We start from the raw sequence: 26,840 nt of genomic DNA, 5'->3' as shown, positions 1-26,840 counted from the left end.
ACGTACCGGAGTAACTCCAAGCAAATTGAATTACGGTCTAATTCTTCCCCAGCACCAAGACTAAAGTTGGACCGAGTTCAACATGATCTGAAATTTTATTATAAAACGTCAGAAATTGGATGCTCGAGACAGAGATAAATTTAAGCAATATCTTTTATGGACAACTCAGTCGATTTGTGTGACCTTCTGACAACGAATTATCCTTTGACTGAAAAGTGACTGCTTTCTGTATCTTCTGTATCTGTGATCGGAGAAATCAGCTGTAATTTCTATCAAAATTTCAAATTACACGAGCTCTCTCCCCTTTTCATACTTTATTTTTTTTTTGTCCTGATGAGGTACTAGTAAATAAAGTCATAAAGAGTCAGCTTTCCCTATTATACAAGGCCAGGAGTGGGTACGTCTTCGAGTTGTTTATATGTCTTCAAGTTCGCCTCATTCCATAAAATGCTAATATCTTAACTACTGCATGAATGATAACAAAGCGAACGTCGATGACTCTTTCGCCCAAACAGTCTAATCACTCAGTAATTGAACGAAGAAAAAATCTGGGTCATTAATTTGATAAATATTGACTGCAATATTACATAAATAATGCAGTCCTCCCTGGAAGTAATTGGCGTGCCGATTCCTATCTAACTAGGCATAAAATCACAGACAAGCTCCTTTGGCTGAGTCACTGATGTCACGTGACGCCATCAATCACGTGATGTGCGCGCTCGGGTAGAACTCCAGTCCCTGGCGAGGGTAGCTGACCACGTTAATGATTCATGGGTCATCATTTTTCATTGCATTCACGGCATTTCACAGCAATAACCATACTTAGAACTCATTCATCATATCCTTTTTTTCTGACACTCGACCTAAGGCCATCCAGCCGGTAAATGAATGACTAAGAACCTTTCCAATATTAAAAAGTATTTATTGTGAATGAAAAATTAATTCGTCAGTCTATGGCATCCTTAATGAAAATATACATTATTAATCTGTATATTGCACACCTGACAACTGTATCTCAATGCCCATCACTAACAAAGTGTATTGCCAGTCGTTCTGTATCTCTCTAAGAGGTATCTTTTGTACATATATAAAAGATAACTATGTAAATCAAATCTTTAAATCATCAGTCGATGAACACTTCCATAATTGTAGCACTGACTGCATTGTCAACAGTAAAAAACATTACATTTTACTTGCATTTGGCAAGTGTTAAATTTATGTCCTGAGTTGTAACTATATATCAAAGTCATCTTTCTACCTTATTTAAATCTGTTATCTTTATAAGATTGACAGATATATAACAAGAACAAAATAATATGCTTGATATATAATATATCTATCAAGTAACGAAAATCTTCATGAAATATGAAGGGAAGACATCTAAAACAATGTGGTTCAACTTTTGAATCAGGCTATAACAGGAATTAAAGCCTTCAGTGTACACATCAGGAGCTGGCCATGATGTCCTGTACATAGCTGGAACAGTCGCGCCTCTGTAGCTCCGACACAAAGCCGCGCAGATCCAGGTCCGAGGCCAGCTGGATCTTGAGTTTTAGATCTGTGCAGTGTCCGATAAACTTCTCAAGGATCTTTGGATTTACACTGCGATTTGGATCCTCCATAAAGCTATGGAATAAGAAAAATATTTATGGTGAATTCCTTCTGATAATCATGTAACAGGTTTACCTTCTGCATGGTTATAAGAATTTCAATCAATGTTTTACATCTTCTTTCTTTGAAAATTTATTTTTTAATCATAGTGTAAGAGATAAAAAGTTTAGCTTTTACTCATACCAGTCTGTAATATACATGTATATCAATAAAAGGATTAATGAGCACTGTCTAAGAAAAGCCTTACATTTTAACAACTTCTTGTATGAGGGAGTTTGTCAACTTGACGTATCTCTTTAATTCCTGAAGGTAGCGGAAATCTCCATTAACCAGCACGTTGTGACACAGAGCATGCCCCCAGCAGCTCTTCCTGTTGTAGCTCTCACTGACAATCAATGCCTGTAAGAATTGAACCATCCAACGGGAATATCATTTCTTCACTCCTCACACATTAGACTCTAATTATTTTGGAGTAAACCCACAGAGGGATATATCCCTATTTAACTCTATCCATACAACAATGCGCAAATTGGATAAGACTTCAATTATTTATATTTGTGTAAATAATGAATATTCATGATATAGGGAGGCAGATGGCCGTCTGTTGACTTCAGTCAGAAATCTGAGGATGCCATATGACAAAATTAAAACCATCTTTATACAAATTTTTGTGACTAACAAATTTCCGAGGTATCATTATTGGCAAAGTGTTTGTCATGCATAAAAATCTTTCCTGGAAAAATGATTATTTCATAAAGTATTCTAATATGAAGTGAAATAGTATTTCAAATTAAAAACTTTCCCTTTTTTAAAATCAAAGTATTAGTATTAGTTATCGAAACAATTCTAAAAATTGTATGGATCCAAGCGCTATTGATATCGAACTCTAGTCTCGTTTAACTAGACGCTCCGCTGTCTCCGTTAATATCCCACAAGCAAGCTTGTCGCAGATTTACGGAGACAGCCAAGCGTCTGGTTGAACGAGACTATATTAACTCTGGGTAGGAATACATGAGACTACAAAAATATCTAAATTGTTCGTAGTATATAAAATTTGACTATTTTCAAAGTGTTTATAGATAAGTTTCCTTGAAAAACAATGCTTCGGCATAAATAACATCGAATTTTTTTCTATTATTTACAAGAATTTAGTCTTGTCAGCGGTGATGATTTGTGCTAGGGTCCAAACACTGTTTCACTTTTGGTTTGCCAGAGTAACTGCATAGGAGAGTTGATTAAAATCAACTCCCAAAAAATAGGTTCCTAATGAGCAAAATTCAAAATATTTGTACCTCAGTATCCATCCGAAAATATTTCAAACTTCATTTTATGTCCCACATTGATTTTATTATTTCACTCAAAGATTATTTTTCTTTAAATATACAAATACTGACATCATATGGTGTTCTTTTGAAGAATAGCTTTGCAAAATCTTCACTATTGGCACAAGTAAATATACAGTCTGTATCTCATATACTTGTATTTTAACCAATCACGAAAAGTAAAAAACTACATGCTTGATATGATGTAAAGAACATTTATCATGAAATGTGTGCTTACCTCAGAAAAACGGGGATGAGATTTGATGAACTGATCAGCTCCCTCATCTGACATATGAATGACCTTGACCCCCGCACTTATAAAATGCAACTGTAAGGCCACCAGTCTAGCCTGCTTCATGCATGACTGGGCGTTCCTCATACAGCCCTCCTAAAAACAGGTCAATCAAGAAATTTTAAAAAAGACTCAATCTTATTGCAGTTTCATCAATATTCAAAGACATCAATTAATTAAAGAGGAGTTCGAAAAAAATCACACTTTCAAGGGTACATAAATTCATGGACAATGATCCTACTATAATGTTAAAAAATATTTTGCACTTTAATGATAATCTAATACATGTATTGTGGATCATCTTAACTAAGAAATCCCATGGCTGACATATAAATAATAAGCACCTTGCAGTAGCTCTCTGCAGCATCCATGTAGAACTGTACGACTGACTGCAAGTTTGTTTGTGTTTCAGGAGAGGAATCTACAGAAAATCATTGTGAAATAAACATGATACCACGACAATCGCTCAAAATTTTACAGATTTTTTTCATCAGTACAACAGATGTCCAAGTCTACCAATCAAGGGTACTGTCTGTTTGTCCATTCAGTCGTTTGTCCATTCAGTCGTTTGACCATTCAGTCGTTTGATCATTCAGTCGACTGATTTTGATGTTCCCTACCTATGTTCATTTCCCTGAAAGTCTCCAGAATCTGCTGTGCTCTGCTCTGCAGCAAATGAGCGATCTCGCGGTGCATCATGAAGTTATGAGCCACCATGTCAAAGGTCTCATTGTCCTGTGGGTGGTACCGCTTCAAGTAATCTATAATGGCCATCTTCAGACTCTTTTCCTACCATTAAGATATCACTTTGATTAGAGTGGAATATTTAAGAGATTCAGTGCAGCAAATTAATGTATCCGAGTTAATTGAAAAATAACCAACATAATGATTAATGTTTAATTATCATGAAAAGCTATCTTAAATCACACCTAAAGTACATTGCATTGAGAACATATGTTTGTTTTACAATTGATAACCCTTGACCTCTTTAAAAGAAATATCTTACAGCATTTAATTCATAAACATTTTTTTTTATAAAATCCTTTTTTTTCAAACACATTTTAAGATTAATATTACCTTCTCAATTCCTTTCCTCAGTAGGAGTTCGAACTGCTCATTTTGCTTTAGCGAGTCGAATATGTAGATCATCTCGTTGAAGCGCCCGATCCCTGTCAGAAGCCTCACCTATGACAGAACAATTGATGCTGTCCCTTACAGGTGTGAATGTACAGGTATAAATTACAATACGTTTTGTATGTATACCAGATCAAATTAATGTTCAAGAAAATTTTTTATTTATAATGACTTTTTAAAAAATAAATTCTAATAATCAATTGTTAGATAGACATCAATTTTTTTAAGTAACTGTATATAGTTCTAATCAAAAAATTCAAAAATCTTTGCATGTTATGCTTCAATGGTTATATAGGGTAGTCATAAGAAGGAAAACACTTTAATTGCAAATTCCCTATATATATTTCATTAATTTATTCATCTGTTATAATGAGCAAAGTAAATCAGATGTAACTAGATGTTAGTATAACCAAGTTTCACTGTATCTAACTTTTTTGATTCTATCACTATTTTAATTCCCTAGCTCTCAGCATTAATTATTTGTCAAATATCCCCTTGCCTGAACTTCTAACATTGATATTGATTGACTGAATCTATTTTCAGACAAACAGATGTTGTTTTTACACCCACTAGCACTCATAAACAACGAACAATGTAGGCCAAAAGGGATATAACAAGGAATAAAAATAACCCATTATGCTGTATTACATTTTATCTAATATTTGTACTCTACCTAAGAATACTAGTACATTAAAATAGGTCAGGTCTCAGAGGTATGTACAGCGTAGGTACAATGAGTTATAGTCTGAATCTGAACTGACCATGTTGATAAACTCCGTAACAATTACCCTGGTAAGTAAGGTCAAAGTAGTGTGTAGGTATGCTGTTGTCACTATTGGTTGCCTGTGTACTGACCATAAGTAACGCATAATAATTCAGTTAGAATTTAAGTAGTGTGTTGGTATATATCTATCAGTGCAACAAAGGGGTGGATCATGTTGAGTTGCCAGGTGTGGATCATCAGATTAAATGAGACAAGAAACCTTTCAGGCTTTATGGGATTTGATGATGTGACCAACATATTTTCATATCCCCGTATACAAAAACAAATGATACCCTTATGCCTTATTTCCTCAGTGTGTTTTTATACGACTGTGTGGGTTGTGTAGGTACAATGTGGTCATTATTGTGTGTATACTGACCATGTTAGAGAACTCTCCCTCCTTCTCCATCCACACGGTCATCACCCGGGCGGCCCTCAGCACATTGGAGATCCCCTCCATGTTACACACCCCGGAGTAACACAGGTGTGCCAGGATCAGTAACTCTGTCTGGATATCCAGGACTGGAAGCAGGAAATGAACATATCATATTTACAACATCAATCATAATCTTAATTCTGAAGAACATTCTATTAACCCCCTAGTCAGCCTTAATGTCAAGAACATTCTATTAACCCCCTAGTCAGCCTTAATGTCAAGAACATTCTATTAACTCTCCTTACTGTGTTTGGGGATGTCTTGGTCGTCCCCGGATAGTGAGGTCAGGGCCTCCAGTAGCTTGTCCCCCAGGGTGCTGGGCACGGGACACAGCTTGACAAAGCTGACCGCCTCCTCACTCCTCTCTGAGGGGTTAAAGAAGGAGGCCTGGTCCTTTTTGATGCCAGCTGAAAAAATCCAAGTAGGTTTCTCAACCTTTTTTTTGGGTGTACTTTGTTGCAAAGAATCGATTTACATACCGTATATGTAACAGAAACCTATTGGCAGATGCATAGATAGAAAAAGAACTTCTAATATATACTCTTCATGTCCATCATTGAAATACTATCAGAACTATACTCTGTCCCGAGTTCTTGCTTCCATCACCGCTTCATGTTTCAATACACATCCCAAAATAGAAAGTCTACGGGGATTTTGCATTGCATCCGCCATTAATAAGCCAGGACGATAACATTGAAAAATTGCGCGAGGTGTCCGATGGCCCTGAGTACTTCCGAATGGAGAAAAGCTGTAAACATTTCCCATTACAAATCTCCGTAAGAAATTTGTATACCTTCCTGTAGACTTTTATGAGTGAAAAAGGATAATTTATCAATGAAGATATCTTGGATATTTTCCATTTCATCGATTTCAACTGTACTTCTTTCACAGGTATGTGACATATTTTTTTTTTTTATTAAAAATCACCAAAAGTGATGGAAGCAATAACTTTGGACAAACTATAGTATGTATTTACTCTGACATTCTGTATTGAAAAATCTTACCTGAGCTGTTTGCATACATGACTTTATAAATTTCAACAATGGAATCACAGATGAAACTTGCTATCTGAAATATGATGAAATAAACAGTAAATAAGTTTGTTATCAACTAAAGCTTCATATTTCAATGAATAACTTATGTACTGTGTTACCACTGTAAGAGGACCTCGTTGTTTACCTGCAGTGACTGTAGATTGGAGGTACCCAGATAGTCGGCAGCCAGTCGGAACTTCTGCTCGGACTGGGACCTCAGTAACTGCTTCAGTATCTCAAACTCATGACAGGGCACTATATCCTCGTACGTCTTCTCTAGAATCTATTCAAAATCCAACATACATCATACTTATTGCAAACTTCATACACTTTAAAACTTAACTTCTCAAAGCGGTATATAACATATGAAAATTCTACATGTACATGATTATGCACAATGAATCCATAAAAATCAGTGTAAAAACTGATTTAGGTTAAAGTAACATGAAAAAGATCAGTTTTTATCAGGGTCTACTGTTTTCATTTATCTTAGCCATGATTATTTTAATCTATTCAACCTACACAGGCCATTAGGAAACAGGTTACAATCCTTTTACAACACTTCTTCCCATGGTTGATCTCATTCTCCAGAGTTTCCATAGTAACAATTATTTGTTCCTTGTCCGGAGGCAGGAAGTCTGTTCTCATCCCTCCCAAAGATCCAATGTTCACAGCTGAAAATATCAACAGTTATCATAATTTATCTTAAAAAGCAGCCTCTGGACTGTCTCTTACCAAGCCCAAAATCTCTGACCCACATGTATTTCTGACTACATAATGATTTATGCATGAATCCATAGGATTTGATATAATAGGTTAATCTATTTTCTTTTATTATCAACTGAAAGATGTTAGTGCAGATGCAAAAAGTTATCTGCCCTTTATAAGGAATTATAGAAACTTACGTTATTCAATATCTTTTTTAATATTAAAAATTTACCACTGGATATAGAGGGTATAGAGACCGGTGAGGCTATGGACTGCCTGTGTTGTCTGGAGGGAGACCCAGTCAGGATAGATTTGATGTTGGGAGGTAGGCTGTTCACATCGGCCACCCCTCGCGCCAGTCGAATACAGGTCTGAGAAAGAAGAATAAGGGTGAATTGTAATTTTTAAAATCATTTTGCAATAATTATCTGAAAACAACACTTCATTGAAGTATAGTACACTTCTTTGAAGTATAGTACCCAGTCTATCAGTAAAGAATGGTTGTCGTTTAACAACAGGAGACAAGTGAGGTTGATCTTGCTATATAAATACATACCACTACAATGGCAAGATTTTTGTTGTAAACACCGAACTCTGCGGCCAGTCGACAGCAGTGGGAGGTGTAGCCCCTGTCTAATAACTGGTTAATGATCTCTTGAAGAGCCTCTATTTCCTATATTAAAAAAAAACCCAAACAATATCATCTATCTGTTGAATAAATTGTATGGATGATTGCTACATGGCATGATACATGTAATAACAAATAACAGACCCGTGTTTGTAATATGAAAAAAAACATTCATTACACAATGCACATACACGCTCAAATGATGCAATCTCAAGTTAAATACATGAGCAAGTAAATGAAATCATTGAAAATTTATTTTGAAATTCTGGGAACTTTTAAATCTCTCCTAAATCAGTTGATAAATTTGAGCAGTTATCTGCTCATACAAAGAAAACCCCTTCATTTCAATCACATCTAAAAACTGATTTATCATCAACATATCTTGAATGAGTACCGGTAACCCATTTTTCTGCTCGTAATTTCATTTAAATGGTAAAGGTGGCTTATCATTATGTCTTGCACGAATAACCAATCATCTACCTGCTCTGCTAGGTCAATAGGGCAGCTGTCCACGCTGGGGATTTTGCCCAGAGATAAGAGTTCAGTGGGCAATGGGCTGCCCACTACAGTGTCCAGTTCCAGCAGAGTGAACAGGTCCTCAGGGACATCCACTGAGCCCGACAGGTGCCCAGTCTACATAAACACAACAAATTTCTAATTTCAAATGAGGATACTATTTACAGGATACTACATAAATATAAGCTTAGACATTGAAGAGATGCAAAACATTTCAAACTTAGGTTCACAATATTGTGATTACTTTATGAAAGAAAAACTAATAAAAAGAGAATGTGACATATTTACATTAATATTACTCTGACTCTTAAAACAAAGGCATTCTTTTTGAGCAATTTGTTAGGATATTTATAAAAAAATTAATTTGGAAGAGAGTGGTCTCTCTTGATGAAGCCACCTGAATAATGTTGACAGCATTCTCAATACGAGCCCTCCACATCTTGTTGTATAGCTGGTCCCCGAACTCCTGGTTACAACTGGTCTCCGTCCCCTCGATCCACTGATGCCCCAGCTGGTACAGGTACGCCTTCTCACTCAGGTCACTTGTCTGCTCTGCTTCACTCTGATGATAAAGATATCATCAAAACCATAATGTACATGTTATGAATTACACTTAAATAAAGTGCAGCACTTTTTAAATTATAAAAACTGACTTTATTTTAAAACTACCGTACTTATAAATACATATACATATATTATGCTCATTTTGTCACTTATCAAAGACAAGCCATACAGTTGATGAAGTCGTACAGTTGATGAAGTATGCCGTCAATTAAGGCCCTGCATGTACCTGGAAGTATTGAGCCACGGTGAGTGGCGCCACCTTGTGGTGTGTACAGCGGTCCTCACAGGCCGTCCATAACTTCCTGCGGGTCACTGGATCCTCCCACAGAGAGGTCACCGACAACTTCTGCTTCTCCCATTTGTTCTGAAAAAATTGATTATGAAGTATTTACAAGAGAAGTTTTGAATTAAATATAAAATCATTTTCCATCTTTCCTACATCTCTCAAAGTCAAACCACCGAACATTTGGTAAAATGAACATGGAGGAGTTTCTGACCTCAGCAATAGTGACATCATCCATACTGATCCCACTCTCCCGAGCAATCAGCCTGGCCTCTTTAAACATGCACTTGTTTATCAGGTAATCCATGACCTTTCTGCACTCCTGCTGGAATACTTCCTCTTTGCCTGACACCAGATTTTTGAAATTGACATCTAGTATATGGGCATTGACAATGATGTTTAACAGCCTTGACAGTTGACCAAAGTCAACCACTGTGAAAGCAAAAGATACAGTACATTTAAAAAAAACATTACACAGTTACAGTGCTTGTAAATTCAGTTTTATTCCCCGTTCTTAAAAAATTAAATATCAATATTACTGGAGATAAAAAATGATGCTCATTATGAATGAAAATTGCTCATCTCTGGTGCTTTGCTTTTACCATGTTTCACTGTATTTCATTATTTAGATTCTAAGATTAGTTTGCGGTGACTTTTTTATGCTAGGAGTGTCTTACCATCAAACTTGAAAACAAGGATGATGCTCTGGCTGTCTAGGAGCCTGAGGAGGTGGTGCAGGGAGTGGAGGGTGGTGGCATGGTGAAAATGGTGCTGGATGATGTGGTAGGTCTTCTGCTGGAGCCAGTCGGTGGTGGCATACAATGGCTGATCAGTAGCCACTTCTGACCCACTGACCTATTGTAATAGAATAAGAGGAATGATCCAAGTTGGCTTGAACTCAGAACCCTTCAGTATAAAAACCAATGCTCCTCTGACTAAGATAAAGGGATAACCCACAAGCTAGTGCTATTTGGAGCACTGCAGAAACAGAGCCTGTTACATATCATTACCGTACATAACATTTGCCAGAGTTTAAATAAAATCATCAAGTTGAATAATTAAAAAAACAGTTTTACACCAAGACGAGCAAAGGCATGAAGAAACAATATATTAGAAAAATTCAGAGAATGATTTTCTCAATTTTGCATGCTAGAAAATATTTGATTTAAAAAAAAAAAAAAGAGTATTCGAGTTCCTAACCTGTTGCATGGCTTCTTTAAACTGTTCCAAGCAAGCTTTACACTCTTTATAATCATTTCTTTCATTCAGGGCAGCAGAGAATTTACAGAAAGGAAGCAATGGAGACTCCTACAATGACAAAATAAGTGTACAAAACTATATCCATTGATAAAATCATAAAACTGGAATATACACAATGGGCTCAGTAATAAGATAAAAACTTACTGGAAGAAAAATATTTAATCCTGTTGCAAATGTGGATATCCAGTTTTGGTCCAGATAGATATTCAGGATTTTGTCAAAGTGTTTAGATCCCCAGGTCCAGACTGATTTCCCATGATTCTCAATAAATTGATCATGTGACCCAGTGTCCATCATGGCTACCATCCAGCCACAGAGACAGGGGAAGACATCAGATTCCTGTAAATGAAGGTCACAGAGCTGTGCATGTTTGTGTGGAATGGTAAACATGATACATGAACATGTTCATGTATCAAACTACATACAAGAACATGCATAAGATTCTAATGAGCTACTTGTACATTAAAGTACGTTAGTGCAATTCTATCTTAAAAAGAGTTTTAACATTTAATAAGAAAATGTAGTTAACAATGTTCATCACTGCTTTACTTTTATTGACTATGAAGAAACTTAAAACAAGGTTTCCATTTCATTTTCATTCCATTTGCCGTAAATTATGAAACACCACAAATTAACTCTCTCTTCCACAACTTATTTAGGGCAAATTAAAATAGGGACATATTTTACAACAGATTACTGTGCTTGGGCAAGAATAACCCTGCATACAGTATCTACATAGGTAGTCACTTCATTAGATGTGGCAGCTCATGGGTGAAATCTTTATCTACCATAACAAGGCAGAAATAACACCAGGTAAAAATAACCTTTGATAAAGTCGTTAAACTTAGTAGTGGTATTCACCTCATCACAGGCGGCCAGCACAGAGAGGACTGGGTTGTGCAGCAGTATGGAGTAAACCAACAGGGCCTGCCAGGGGGAGGGGGTGGCCCGGGCAATGAAGATCACCTGGAACAGGTCGTCTGGGATAGACTCCGTGTCCACGTTCATCACTGAGAGAAAAACACAGGTGATAAAGACAATAGAACTTGGAGTATCAGGGAGTTATACACTGGGACTTGTTACATTTAGTGCTTACAGTGTGTATTATTTTAATGCTACATCTATAAGTTTAATTTCTGTAATGTTTTATTATAACCTTTTAGATCTAATGTACTTATACATAAATGCAGCAGACTTAAAAATAAAGATTAATTTACAATGCTGAAGCCAGCTGTCCCTGTCGGTCACATTTTCTTTGGCTTCCTCTTCTTCACTGCTGCTTCCTTCATCTGCACACACAAAACAGAAAACAGAGATGTAAACTGTACCATGTATGTGGTTTGATGAAAAAAGTGATTAAAATAATCAGTCACTGCATTAGAACTGTACTGTGGTCTCTGTCCTTAGTGAGCCCAATCCGGGCGTACAGGGAGGATCGGATGTCCTTGGTGGGGTGCTGTTTCCCCTGACTTGAGGGAGAGGGAGTTCCCACCGACATCTTGGACTCGGCGTTCTCTATGACGTAGTGTAGATGTTGCTGTAGGTGGCGACATCTGAACTTGTAAAGCAGGGGCTGCAACTGTGTAAAAACAAGAATAGAATTCCTGGGTCCCCCGCCGGTCAAGCTGTCTAGTATCGAGTCCATCGACCAAGGCTGATTAGGAACTTGACCAAGGTATTAGTGGTATAAACATTTAGTATAAATTTAATGAAAATCCGTCAAAATTTGTAGGCATGAGAGCGCTTACAAGGCCAATTTTCGGATAAACTAGAGTCATTATTGCGGTCAAAGTCCCATAACTCCAACAAAAAGGATCGACCAATGCTGATTTTCGAACTTGACCAAAGTATTATTGATATAAACATTTGGTATAAATCTAATGAAAATCTGTCAAAATTTGTAGGCATGAGAGCGCTTACAAGGCCAATTTTTGGATAAAACGGAGTCATTATTGCGGTCAAAGTCCCATAACTCCAACAAAAAGTATCGACCAATGCTGATTTTCGAACTTGACCAAAGTATTAGTGGTATAAACATTTGGTATAAATTTAATGAAAATCTGTCAAAATTTGTAGGCATGAGAGCGCTTACAAGGTCAATTTTTGGATAAAACAGAGTCATTATTGCGGTCAAAGTCCCATAACTCCAACAAAAAGTATCAATCAATGCTGATTTTCGAACTTGACCAAGGTAATAGTAGTATAAACATTTGGTATAAATTTAATGAAAATCCATCAAAATTTGTAGGCATGAGAGCGCTTACAAGGTCAATTTTTGGATAAAACAGAGTCATTATTGCGGTCAAAGTCCCATAACTCCAACAAAAAGTATTGACCAATGCTGATTTTCGAACTTGACCAAAGTATTAGTGGTATAAACATTTGGTATAAATTTAATGAAAATCTGTCAAAATTTGTAGGCATGAGAGCGCTTACAAGGTCAATTTTTGGATAAAATAGAGTCATTATTGCGGTCAAAGTCCCATAACTCCAACAAAAAGTATCAATCAATGCTGATTTTCGAACTTGACCAAGGTAATAGTAGTATAAACATTTGGTATAAATTCAATGAAAATCCGTCAAAAGTAGGCATGAGAGCGCTTACAAGGTCAATTTTTGGATAAAACAGAGACATTATTGCAGTCAAAGTCTCATAACTCCAACAAAAAGTATCAACTAATGCTGATTTTGGAACTTGACCAAGGTAAATGTGGTATATACATTTGGTATAAATTTAATGAAAATCCGTCAAAATTTGTAGGCATGAGAGCGCTTACAAGGTCAATTTTTGGATAAAACGGAGTCATTATTGCGGCCAAAGTCCCATTACTCCAACAAAACGTATCGACCAATGCTGATTTTCGAACTTGACCAAGGTAATAGTAGTATAAACATTTGGTATAAATTCAATGAAAATCCGTCAAAATTTGTAGGCATGAGAGCGCTTACAAGGTCAATTTTTGGATAAAACAGAGTCATTATTGTGGTCAAAGTCTCATAACTCCAACAAAAAGTATCAACCAATGCTGATTTTCGAACTTGACCAAGGTAATAGTGGTATATACATTTGGTATAAATTTAATGAAAATCCGTCAAAATTTGTAGGCATGAGAGCGCTTACAAAAAAGTGTGACGGACGGACACACGGACGCACGGACGGACGCCCGGCATTTCTATGTCCCCGCACCGCGTTGCGGCGGGGGACAATAAAACTTACGGTAAGAGTAACGCACTGTTTTTTTATGATTAAAAGCACTGCTCCATCTTAAAGCCTTTTCTATCAATTTTTATCAATAGTTTTCTGAGAGAGAGGATAATAAAATCAATTTTTTTCTGATTAATTCAAAGCTATACCCTCATGCTAATTTTTAGAAGAATATTGTACCAGTGCTTTGATTTTTTTTTTTAATATAAAAATATATATAAAGGTTATTAATTATATTAACATGAGCATTTTCATATGATTAAATATGATTAAACCAAATATTCGTAATCTTTTAAATGTGTAATATCTCATCAAGTTCTTTTCTTAAGCTTCCTGACAACACAGATGTAGCCACATTACTTGTTGTTTGGAGTACTGGTGGAGCTGGGAGAACCACAGGAAGGCCAGCCATTTGTCGGACTTGGCACAGGTCTCCAGGAAGGTGGTGCTCCAGGGGATGGACATCAGCTGACAGAACACCACCGCTATTGTCCACTTCTGGCCTGCTTCAAAACTGGTGCTGTAAAGTCAAAAAATGGCCAGTGAATATCACACCATGGTTTTGATCCATTACAATGTTCATCAAAGCTGACAAACTGATATTTCAAGTCTAGATCAAAACATTATGCATTTTTCATGAAGTAAAGATGAAATACATGCAAATGTAAGTGTAGAAGTATGAACAATCAAGTTATTTTTCAGGTACAGTCCAGAGCATTTACCTGGGAATATTGTCCTTTTTTAATGAACCACTAATTGCGTCCTCCAACTGCTGAAGCAAGGTCACAGCATGCTGACCCTTGTAGACCAAGCAGGCACACAGCCAGGACACTGAAAAGTCAAGTACCATGTATTACAAATCAGACATCATTACCCCAAATGTCATTCTTCTTTAACTTCATGAGACTTGATAAAAATCTACAGTACCTATGAGTTCATCGTTTTTCTTGGCCTGCTCCCGCCTTTGATCCCCTGCTGTCGTCAGGTTCCCGTTCAGATGGAAGAGTACTTCCTGTCCGGCCTGTAACAGGGTACGTAGGACCAGGGAATCCTGACCCAGCATCTCAATAAAAGCCACACAGGAACACGCCACCTGGGAGTTGTGGTAGTTACGCAGACCGATCCAAGCGGCGGTGTTACCAGCCTCCGTCAACCTAGCAAGGATGGAAAATACATCAAAGATATCTATACACCTGTGACAGTGTGTCTCACAGTGAATACCAAACATAGTAGTCTAAAATTCTCCTCTGTATCTCTAAATGAAATCTCTTACATACTTCCCTTACAAGATAAATATTAACTTAAAGTAAAACATGGTTATAGCAAACATGCTTACAATGGACTGATGCTTACAGAGAAGTGATTTTCATTCTGTGACTATAAAACATGTTGTAAATTTGATAAATATAATGAATTATGCTTATAAGAAAGCAAAATTGCTTGTCCCTGGCACTTCATTATGTGCGTGTTTCACTGTATTTGTTTAATTTTTAAAAAAGATTGTTTTCTTTCATCTAACAATGACGCACCTTTGAGGACACACCTCCGCGGACACAGAGTCTATCTCCTCTGACAGGAAAGACAAGAAGGCAAAGGCTGGCCTCCCCTGCTTGAGGTAGTAGGTGTATCGAATTCTCTCTGTGTATCCAAATCGAGTCACCCAGTCAGGCTGTGAAAAACTAGGCAGATGTTTCATACTCTCTGAAAGATAGGGCTCCAAATTAGAAACTCACTTTTCTTTTAAAATAGGAAGGACTGATAAAAGTACTAAGAATCAGTATTATTTGTACCTTCACCGCTGTATAGGGTATTGAGCGCTTGCCAACCAAATAATCTACTTGGATCAAATGCAGCGTTATTCTGTGTAATATAAAAGGACTACAATAATTTTCAAAATGCTTTCAATCTAATTATACACATAAAAACTGATTGAATGCCTGACAAGCCTAGGAATTTTACAGAGATTCCTCTTGTACCTTGAGTAGTTGGTAGATTGTGATGTCATTGGTCGGGATTTCTCGGGAAGACACGGAGAAGAATGTCCCGTGAAGTTTGGGATATTCCAACAACTTCTCCTCTATTTCCTTCAGCTCACCCTCTGCCAAGCTTCCTGACACAATCTGAAAGTCAAGATACAATATCAATTTATAATATCAACCAACTTATCAAATCCCAATTAAAGGGGGATTTATTACATGTATTACATACAAGAGTCTCCTGTTCTTGGAATAATTTTTGAATAATTCATGGAGGTCAATTTTTGTGGATTGACAATTGTTTAAAGGTTCTAGGAATGTAATTTTGAGGAATTGCTTGTACATTAATGAATTAAAACTCTGTTTCATAAGTCCTTGGAAAAAAAAATTTTTTCCTCCACAATTTTTTCCTCTGCAAATTCGAACAAATTCACAGTAATATATAATTTCAGGTATATGTGTTTCCTGTATAATTGTTATATTTCACATTTAGCTTCTAATGTTGCTTGGTATTACCTGTTGTAGGGTAACAGGTGAGTACATCAAAGTAGCTACAGCTGTAATTGTCTGCCCTTGATTCAACAGTTTGACTATAGAGGGAGCCTCTATACTATAGCTCCATGCTGCATTTGACAGGCTTAGATTATACACATCCATAGCTTCGCACTCTGCAATACAGAAAAAGATGTGCATGACATGCATTCATTGCCAAGCTGTATATTATTAACTTTGTACATGCAGTAAAGCTTGACTCTTGGTCTTACCAGTGGTTTTTCTTTGAGCGAGATCATAAAAGCTGACAAACATGTCCATCCAGTCTGCCTTACATCCCTGAGTGATCACAGATTCCTGCAGCATATCTACTGCAATACTGAAATAAACAAATTCATACCAAAGGACTTCAATATCAAACAACTGTATGCTTAAAAAAGATTTCATAACTATAATTGTCAAAAGATCAAAAGGTTCAAGTTTTTTTTAACTTTTTGGGTGTTTTTTTGCATGGCAATTTGCAAAAATGAAGCAAATGTGTAACCTTTAACTAGCTTTAGTCATTTCATGCAACTTTAAAAGATTTTTACAGTACCAGTACATCTTTCCTTATTTAATTTCTGTGCTAATTATTTTTTATTGCAAAAAAGCGAGGAAGAGAATTCATGGTAAAAAATACCTTATTTATGGTACTATGATGTTTGTTATGGATAAAGCCATATTCTCATCACACAAACCACTGAATACAGCTCAGCATAATTTTAGGGTTTTCTTTGAAATAGTCTTACTTGTGATCTGTACAGTAATGCCACAGAACGTCTGGTAGATTCTCTCTGATACAGAAGGAGATGAATGAAGCATGGAATCCTGGGATATCCCGAACTAAAGGTCCGCCAACAGACCTCAAGTTCTGTAGAAAGGCTGTGGTGTCGGTTATCTCTCCATAAATCCCAAGTCTTGTAGAAAAAAAAACACAGTGCTGATTAAGCACAAACATCAAATGAAATTCATTCCAATCATGATGAAAATATAAAATGAACTTCATTCTCAGTGCTTCAATATTTCATTAGTTCTGCTGCAGCAGAACTGTCGAAAATAGATATTACATATCTAATTTTACCGAAAAGGAATTGAAACACATTTATACTAAAGCAAACATCCTTATAATCATGCATATATTCCTGTCTTCTATACTTCAAATCACTTCTTGTTCACCTTTATTACTTCCTGACAACAACCTGTCTCTAATACAAGTAACTTGAGGAAGTACTCTGTAAAACTCCTAGCACATACTTACCTAAATAGTTCTGTGATCATCAGTTGCCTTGTGAGCTGTGTACAGAGGCTGTCACTGCCCCCCAGGAGCCTGTGTAGGACCTCCCCGTGCTCTGAGCCCCGGGTCCTGATCCACTGTACCAGTCTCTCTCTACTGTTATTCCTCAGCAAATACTCCAGGTACAGCTCTGCCTCTACATCCTTCTCATCTACAGACATGATCAAGTATCAGAAAGAAGTTCTACTGACTCGATTCATTTTCAACATCTATATGGTTCAATCAGATATTTCAAATTTAGGCAAATTATTTATATGTATATCAATTAAACATCTGGAAGAAAACTAATCTTGAAAATTCTGACATTCAATATTTTTATAGAAGCACCACAAAGCAGAGTGTCCACTTGCAAATGAAGAGTTGCACTCTCTAAAGTATTAAGTTTTTCATACACACTAGATAACATCTGACCTTTGGCTCCAGCCTCCAACAGAATAAGCTCCCTTGAGTCCTGGCCCCAGTGCTGCACCCAGTCCAGAAGAACACTCGGGGAGCTAACTTCTGTCGACAGAGGCCATTTTGCATTCTTCCCTTCTTGTATGATGGACTCCATTTCTTGCTGTTGCACACTGCAAAGATCGTGAGAAATGAACTAGGGTACAAGATCAGTGAACATAATCCTTCCTGTTTATAAGTGCTTAACGTTATTCCACATATTTAAGAAATTTAATTTCAAAGTCATTTATGATCAACACTTGTCTCCCATGAGGTCTCCTTATTGGCCAATAAATTGTAATGAATTAAATATATAGAATTAAGATACCTCAAATTCTTCTCTGGTGTTGATTTCATGCTTTGGTGTTTCTCTATCGTGGCCTTCTCCAGTTGTTTTAGGAAGTTGACATCACTTGCCTGTTGAGATGTTAAGGAATAGCTTAGACATTCCTCAAGGATAAACTGTCTGATATCAGGATCAAGGGTCAAGGATGCTATTTCCCACAATTGTTTGTCCACATCAAGTCCCTGTAAAAAGAAATGCAAAGAGATAAAGATTAAACATCATTTTTTTTTTCAGCAATGAATAAACTTGTGTCTTAGATCCAAAATTTCTTCAACACTTTGATAGTAATTTACAAACTATAGATGTACAATATTTGTGGTTAAAATGTATGAAGTTCATAGAAATTATTACAAATTGTTACCAGATTGGCCAGTATAACAACTGCAGGCTGGGCCTCTCTCTTACAGAGACACCAGTGAGCCTGCCTCATCCCCAGTTGATAGATCCTGTCCATGGCCGCCATGCTGGACATTCCTGCAGCACACAGTTTGGTCTGAAGCTCTGGGACAGTGTTGCTCAACAGTGCACTCAACATATCCTCCTTCTCCGTATGCTCCTTCAGAAAAAACAATACTAATACAATTGCAAGTAGTTTAAAACTACAACAACTTGATGATTTAACTTAGTGTAAGAAAGTATCTTTCAATCTATAAAGTTCCTTATTAATCACCCACCTTTGCTTCTGGTTCCTCCTTTGAAATTTGTCGTGCAGTTCCTTTCCTTTCTATAAGACTCTCTGCTCTCTTGGTACTGAAGTCTTGGCCTCCCGCCTGCCTGACAGACTTCCTTGCCTCTGATATAAAGGACAGCAGAGTGTCTGTCACAGCCTCCAGGTCAGCTAGCTCCCCCTACACAACATATAACTCACAGTCAGCAATGTCAAGTAACTGTTCATACTTAAACAGAACAGACTCAAACTTCTATAAACATGTTAATCTATATTTCCAAATCTTTCAAAGAAACTATCACATCCTATACACATGTACATCAAATGAATGTATTAAAATGAAACCCTCTTCAATCATAATACATGTAATCCAATACCAATGCTAAAACCTTTCCATCAAAATTGAAAGTTAGTTGTTAAAACTACAGAATTTTATGAATGACTTAAATTCTCCTTAATAAATACTTACATCTTTATTTTCCTTGACTTTGGCTGTTTCGGTCAAATGTACGACATCTTTCAGCAGGCAGTACAAGAAGTTGAGAGTCAGGTCGGCCAGTTTCTGTGCGAAGCTGACAGACTGTCTGTCAGTGGCACTGTCTGCCATTGTCTGTATCAGCAGGGTCAAGGCCGGCTCCAGCTGCATCAGGTTGTCATGGTGACTGCCTGTAGTGGTCCAGGAGGGAGGGGTGGTGTTTCGGGGTGGGGAACTTGGGTCATCTGAATCTTCTTGGGAAAACACTTGAAATAAAAGATTTAAATTTTTGAAATACCACATTTTTTTTTAATGTCTCTTTATTTAGCATTTAAAATGTTACTTTTTACATTGTAACTCTAAATTATACATTATTCAAGTAACAATATTAAGTAAAACTGCTGTTCACATGATGTCATTCAAACATTATCACTTATAACCCTGTCTATAACCTAAACAAAAAAAAATACACGTATGATGACTATCCACTAAACCATTTTTATTAGTAAGGAAGCTGGTTTGATTAAAAATGTTTAAATAAAAAAATACAAATTATTCATTGTACAAGGCATAAACATAATATACACATTTTATAATTATATATACATTATATACACATTTTATTATGTGTAAGTTTTAGTTTCTGCTTGTTTTTATAAATTTGCTTTTCATTTATAAGTGTAGGTGTTTGTAAATCCTTCCTTACTGTTTTCTTTGCTCTTCAGGAAGAAAGAGACGGTGTCGAGCTGTCTGTGTTTGAGTCCAATGTCCAGCGTGTTGATGGGGACCGAGCACCTCCCCCAGTGGTTGATGTGACACAGAGAGTCAGCAATACTGGCCCCGGCATACATCATTGTCTGTATAAATACATGTACGGAATAGCATAGAACATAGAATGTCCTGGCCCCATAAAACATAGGGAGTAAGTAAAATCGACCCTCACAGAACATTGTAAATATGAGCAGGTAGTCTGCTACACTGGACACTGCATTCATCATCGTGTGTAGATATAGATGTAGATAGTGATGAAATGTCACATAAATTGCAAGAACATTAGCCCCCCCCCCCAAACTTTGGCCCTACTTATACCATAATCTATCTAACTAGTAAAAACTTGATGCATTTTAAAACATTCATAATTACAAACAAGTTGATTTTAACAATTCCATAAACTCTAAAAATAAAACATCAAATCAAAAAATGAAAAACAGTAGAATCAGCAATGACTTAGAGATTTCCCACATGGTCAGCCAATCAGACCTCACCTTACTGACCACATCCTCCTGCTGTAGGGAACCGTCCACCACCACACAGGTGAGATGGGTGGGGGTCAGGACAAGGTGGGGGTTGTCCGGCTCCATGGACAGGACCAGGTGCTCTGAGGGTGAGAGCCTGTGAATGAACATAAAAAGTGATCTGTAATAAACTTTATCTGTTGGTATTTGATATCAAAATTAATATTTTAGTAAGTTTTCCTGCATCTGGAAGGAAAAGTACTGGTTATCAGTTTACTTTTCCAATGACTTGATATGATAAGCCCTCAATAATCAACACATACTTAAGTGATTCAGGTATGTTACATTGTTTTGTAATTTAGAAGGTGTTTTTTAAATTTTCCATGCAACTGGCAGTAAACGAAGTCTAAATTAAAGGACTATGCGGTATATGTTTGGAATCCAATCAAAGTAACTATCTGTGAGGAGAAAACAAGAATTATTTTTATACTTCTTTGATGTAAATAAATGCCTTTTTTGTAATTTCTATTTTATTGTTTGTATGTGTTTTCAGGAATTTCACAATTTTATAAAAAAAAAAATTAAAAAAAATAATAGTAAAATCGTAATGAAAAGGTTATTTATAAAAAAATGATACAAAGATGTACTTGGAGATTTAAGATTCAATGTGGATGAGAGTTCATCAAATACATAAATAATAGTTTTGAAATTTTCAAATTGTACAATTTTTAACCACGAAATGAATTTTATTAAAATTTCTTAAAGACAAAAAATAATCAACCAATAATGTATAGATCAAATTGTTTAACTTAAACCAAATGCTTTTGGCTTTTAGACAACAAAATTGCCTGTGGAAGATTTACATAAATTTTTCCATATCAAGTGTGTCACAAACTGGTAATATAATTATATACAACCAATTTAAATCAAAATCTTGAATAACTGTGTATTAGTGAAAAGTAAAATTATGAACAGGATGAAGTTCATTTCAAGGAGCCTTTTGATACTTTAGCTTATCATATTTAATGCTTAAGTTCTTTTGTCCTATCAAAATGGAAATTAAAACCAACAGAAGACTTAATTTGAGTTAAGGTAATAATACTGACCTCTCTTGCAGGATGGCTCCAGATTTATAATTACAGATCATCAACAACACTTGATCCCTCATCTTCCACCTAATGGACACTACAGAATGGTAGAACATCAAGTCGGTCACATGACAGGAAGTGGTGTCTAGAGCTGGTAGTACCACCTTACTCTCTATGTAACTATCCTCTGGGTCTGCTCCCTCTTTCTCCTTCTGAAAACCTGAAACTCTGTGTTTTTTGGATTTGTGTTTCGTTGCTGTAGTAATTGAAATTTTGGTTGCCATTTTTTGCGGTGTGTGCCATTGGTTAGAGCATCTTCCTTGGTGGTATTTGTTGAACAGGAACTTGAGTTTTTCCCTCCATGCCTCATCTCCCATCTTACTGGCTGAGTAACTGACAAATTCTCCATCCCCCTGTAACTTGTCCACACTCTCATGTTCTACTTTCACTGTGTTTTCTTTCACAGAAGTGTACTCATTCACATTTAAAACCCAAAGAACTCGATCCGTATCCAAGACGACCAACCTTTCCAGGTCATCCGAGAACTTCCAGAACAGTGGCTGTTTATGTTGGAGAAAAAACTGACTGAGATCAAGTCTCAGAACGAGCACTCCAGACTTCAGATCATGAAATGCTAATTTCTGGTTAAGGATTATACAGCAATAAATCCTGTAGTGTTCAATATTACAATTCATCATTTGTATAATTCACTAGGCCTGCATCATACTTAGAGAGCAGACCTAGCTGTTCTCAACATTGAGCCTTTATCTTTGATAATACTGTGGAATCATTTGAATGTGGGTTTTTTGCTTATTCATCGGGATGTAATTTGTTGGATGCGTTGATTTACAGTAATTTTCCACAAAGATTCAATATACTCTCATTTCTAAATAGCAAGTCAGATACTGGTTGAGTTTATCATTTTAAATGAAGCAACATTAAATTGATTTATTAAACCTCCATGTCTATGAAAAGATTCTGGAAAGCAAACTGCTCCATTCTTTACATCATACTGACATCACCCTAACAAGGACCTGACACATCCAGCTAATGATCCATATAAAACAGCATCTCTAAGGAATTGTCAGAAAAAAATCTATCATGATTAATCAGAAGATTCTTCCCAAGATTTCTATTAATCGCAAAAAGTATGCTACAAGGTGACGGACGTTTCTAATTAAATGTGGATAAATAACAGAGTGCAAACACCTTTATCATAAGTCTACATATTAATATTTATAGCTCAATTACTTGACGAAAATTCAATATCGCAATCAATTTTTGATTATATGATTTGAATACAGAGACGTAACTGCCAAACAATCCAAATAGATTGAATTTTCTATCTTAAAAGCATCCTATTCCAGCTGAATCAGTGTGTTCAACAGATACCAGGTACAAAGAGTTGAACTGCATTGAAGCTTGACTATTTCAGAATCATTAGGACTAGAACTCCATTTCACAGAAATGTCTTGATGCATTTTAAAACTGTTAATCTTGAAACATTTGATTGTAAGGATATTGATTAACCTCATTCAATGACCAAGAAACATGGACAAAAAGAACATGATCAGGGCAAGTGAGGGCAGTGCAACATAGATAATATTCGTGTACCTGCAATATTACTGGTGCTTGCCTTTAAAAAAAATTCAAAAGCACTCAACACAACAGCAATCAAAAATTATATCCAAGCACCTCAGCATGACCACAAAATAAAGTACAAGTAACAAATCTAACCATGATCATATTTGACCTTCAATTTGATGTACAGTCCAAACTTTTTAATTAATAACTAATTGCTCCTGGATTTTGAAAAGGCAGAAAGACATCTGAAACAGACCTCTTAGGATGTAGTACATGTATCACTTAGGTACAAGAAAATTATATGAAAGTCAAAGGTCAAGGCCATTTCATTGTTGTATATTAACTTATTACCCTAGGTATATACCTTATAGCTTTTACTGATTTACATGAACAGAATTAAAAATTTTGTTGTCCCTTTATTTTTGTGTTATAGGTGTCCAAATATATGAAAACAAGAAATCTAGAGCATTAATCTAGGTCAAAGATTAAGGACAAAATTAATTTGAAAAAACTTACTTTTTTAATTCATTGCAAAGTTTTAAAAGTTAAATGTTACTTTGAATACAGCAAAATAAAAGGTTTAAGGTTTACTGTACAAAGGGTATTTTCTGCAGCTTGAAATTTTCGCAGTTTAGACCCTTAAAGGTATCAAAATATATTCTGCATTTCTAGTCTCTACAATTACAATAGACTGCAAAAAATAATTTGAAACATAGTATGTACTTTAGATTGCATCTCATGACATTCCCAAATGAATTTCATACAAGTGCTTGAAATACATCATCGGCACATGCAGAATGATTTGCTGAATTTTGGCACTAAGATATCATCAAATAACAGGAAAAAAAAAAAAAATTCTAGAAACATGAATCTTATAAAAAATTAAACAACCTTTTTAGATTTAGAACCCGTACCTTAAAAGGTAACAAGGATACAAAACTCAAGTTGTTTAGTGTTGAATTTAATCAGAATGTCTGAGCAGATCTGATACAGGGAATCGTAAGGAATCTTGTAGATGACCTTCACCTCACTCAAGGTCAGGGACAGACCTGCTATTAATCCTTCTGTTTCCAAAACAACATGCTGCTGTGACAAGTCTAACAGTTTCAGAGATTGGTTCTCTTTTAATAAACCTAGAACAAAAAAGACACAAGGATTAGTCATTTTAATTCAAAAGTTATCAAATTAAGAAAAGAAATTTAAGCACATATTAAATCTGCCTGTAGTGTTAAATTACCATACTTGAGCTGTCCTTTAGAACCCTGAATCATACTTGTTATCTTCCTATGTTAAAGGGACTTAAGATCAAAATTTTATTTTTTATGTACGAAATAATAAAATTTGAATGTTAGATGTCAAGTAACAAGCAAGATACAGAAGAATTCACTGTTATGTAAACAAAGCTTGAACCTCATATTTGTTTACAAATAATAGGAATTACCATTTTTTTGACAAAATGACTCGTGCCAAACAAGATAAACTAATTCAATGTGTTCATAAATAATGGGTAGGAGAAAATTAAACGAAATTTTATTGTTATTTTGAAAAATAGAATTAGCAGCTAGCTAATTTAACAATACAGCCCAGCTGATTTGAGATCACATAAAAAGACAAATGTAAGGAAAATGATAATTCTACTAATTTAAAGCTACTTGGAATGGTAAAAACTACAATATTGAGTGTCCACTCTTTTACAAATGATCCAAACCCATCGATAGTAAAATAACTATCATATTACAAAATGATTTTTAGATATAGAACAGTTCCCTAATTTAAAGCTGCTTGGACCGATTTTATATCAAATTTTGTGCACGTTTTTAAACAATGGTTATGCTAAGAATATGCATAATAATAGACATTGCAGTAGTTTTTCTTGTCAATTAAGCCAAATTTCAATGAAAAAATTATGTACAAAATTTGTTAACAAAACAAACAATGTAAATAGGGTATCGCGTTATTTCGCCTCATGTCAAAATTCACCCCTGACGTCAAGATGGGTATGGTTGTATTACGACTTTGACATCACTATAAAAAAGGTCGTAATGTTCAGACAAATTACAAATAAACCTGTGTACCGGTACGTTTTGTTCGATAATATTTCTGAATTTTGCTTTGTTTACAATCGATGTATAGCATGTGGGTTGAATGACCCTAATCATTCGGGGGACAAAACCAAACAGTTTCCTTTTCTAAACATCCCATGATGCATTTTGATTTGTTTTTTCATTTGCCCAAAGAGAAATTATTTTTATTTACTTTGAATATTTCTAACTTTGAAAGAAGACTGATTCTGCTGGTGTAAATAGAAGAAAGTTCATAACTTTCTAAGATAAATGGTTTGTATGTATAATTATTTCATACTGTAATAACAAAAAATCGAACCAAGCAGCTTAAGACCCATAAAACTTTACTGAATGACATACATTTTACAATGTTCAAATTGCAAATTCCATTTTGGAAATCTAAATGTGAGTAAGAATCTAAGAAGTAGTACCTGCTCCTATCAATGCCTCTGTCAGGTTGTAGGAATCTCTAGGATCAGCCTTCAGTGGGTCCCCAGTAATCCTATAAGATACCAGAGTGTTGTTCCCTGTGATAACTGCAAACTGGAGTCCATCTCTTACAGTACTGTCAACTGCCTTTAGTTTCCTCCATGTGAAGCTGAAGAGCATATTGCAGAATTCATATTGCATGAATGTAATGACTACGGGTAATCAATCTTTTTTTCTATCTAATCATATATATATATTTGATGAAATTGGAAGTAAAATTGATTGCAACAATAATTTATGATATGGTACTACTACTAAATTTCAAAATCAAAAATTTTAATTTTTTGCACTTTAAATTTATATCCCATTTGGGCTATCATATCCCAAACGGGCTATTATATCCCATTTGGGAGATTGATCCCAACCTGTATACTTTTAGTATAAGTCGACCCTGGCCGGTCGGAGAACATCAAACAAATCAATTTTTAATTTTGGCCGTGTTTCTGTTTGGAATCTAGATATTGTTGATAAAATCAAAACCCGGTACAAGACACCACAAATTAGCTAGTTTAAGTATATTGAATACATAACTGCTCTAACACCAACCTTTTGATATTTTGGAGGGAGGGAACCCCGGTGTTTATTTTTGGGTCCAAATGCACTAACTGTAGAGTGCAGTCATTGTGCACCAATGCCAACAGCCTACATCTTACACATGGATATGTTTCACTCACAGAACTGAGATCGACATGTTGTTTGAATTTGTAAATGAAGCATTTTAAAATTCCACTCTTCTCTTCATCCATCGTCTTGTGACATTTTGGTTTTGTTTTTTGAGGAATGTCGATCCCGATATCATTTTAAATCTGCGAGTTCATTGAATTTTGTAAGACGGGAAAAAATATTTTAAATGTATGACACAATTATATTTTTAATAGAGAGTAATCGTATATCTCCAAAA

The 26,840-nt window shown here is 35.7% G+C and overlaps 1 protein-coding gene across 1 annotated transcript; it reads right to left on the bottom strand.

Annotated features, from left to right (window-relative positions):
* Positions 1-901: 901 nt before the first annotated feature.
* Positions 902-26,702, bottom strand: LOC128177094 (spatacsin-like). Its single transcript, XM_052843644.1, has 44 exons — positions 26,486-26,702; positions 25,882-26,048; positions 24,323-24,520; positions 21,822-22,437; positions 20,746-20,872; positions 20,187-20,337; positions 19,475-19,746; positions 19,013-19,186; positions 18,700-18,894; positions 18,321-18,520; positions 17,969-18,126; positions 17,522-17,708; positions 17,013-17,180; positions 16,497-16,603; positions 16,249-16,400; positions 15,733-15,876; positions 15,547-15,616; positions 15,286-15,457; positions 14,684-14,910; positions 14,479-14,587; positions 14,117-14,276; positions 11,941-12,130; positions 11,769-11,840; positions 11,413-11,561; positions 10,696-10,890; positions 10,492-10,599; positions 9,969-10,146; positions 9,506-9,723; positions 9,235-9,372; positions 8,842-9,006; positions 8,409-8,561; positions 7,857-7,973; positions 7,533-7,671; positions 7,115-7,266; positions 6,738-6,875; positions 6,563-6,626; positions 5,804-5,965; positions 5,502-5,644; positions 4,303-4,410; positions 3,846-4,014; positions 3,570-3,646; positions 3,172-3,321; positions 1,859-2,010; positions 902-1,626 (listed from the first exon to the last, which is right to left on the bottom strand). The coding sequence occupies exons 1-44, from the start codon at positions 26,683-26,685 to the stop codon at positions 1,446-1,448; spliced, it is 7,272 nt and encodes a 2,423-aa protein (XP_052699604.1). The 5' UTR covers positions 26,686-26,702; the 3' UTR covers positions 902-1,445.
* Between the last annotated feature and the right edge of the window lie 138 nt (positions 26,703-26,840).

Source organism: Crassostrea angulata, chromosome 3 (assembly GCF_025612915.1).
Source record: "Crassostrea angulata isolate pt1a10 chromosome 3, ASM2561291v2, whole genome shotgun sequence".
NCBI lineage: Eukaryota > Metazoa > Mollusca > Bivalvia > Ostreida > Ostreidae > Magallana > Magallana angulata.
This window is presented reverse-complemented; position numbering and strand designations above follow the sequence as displayed.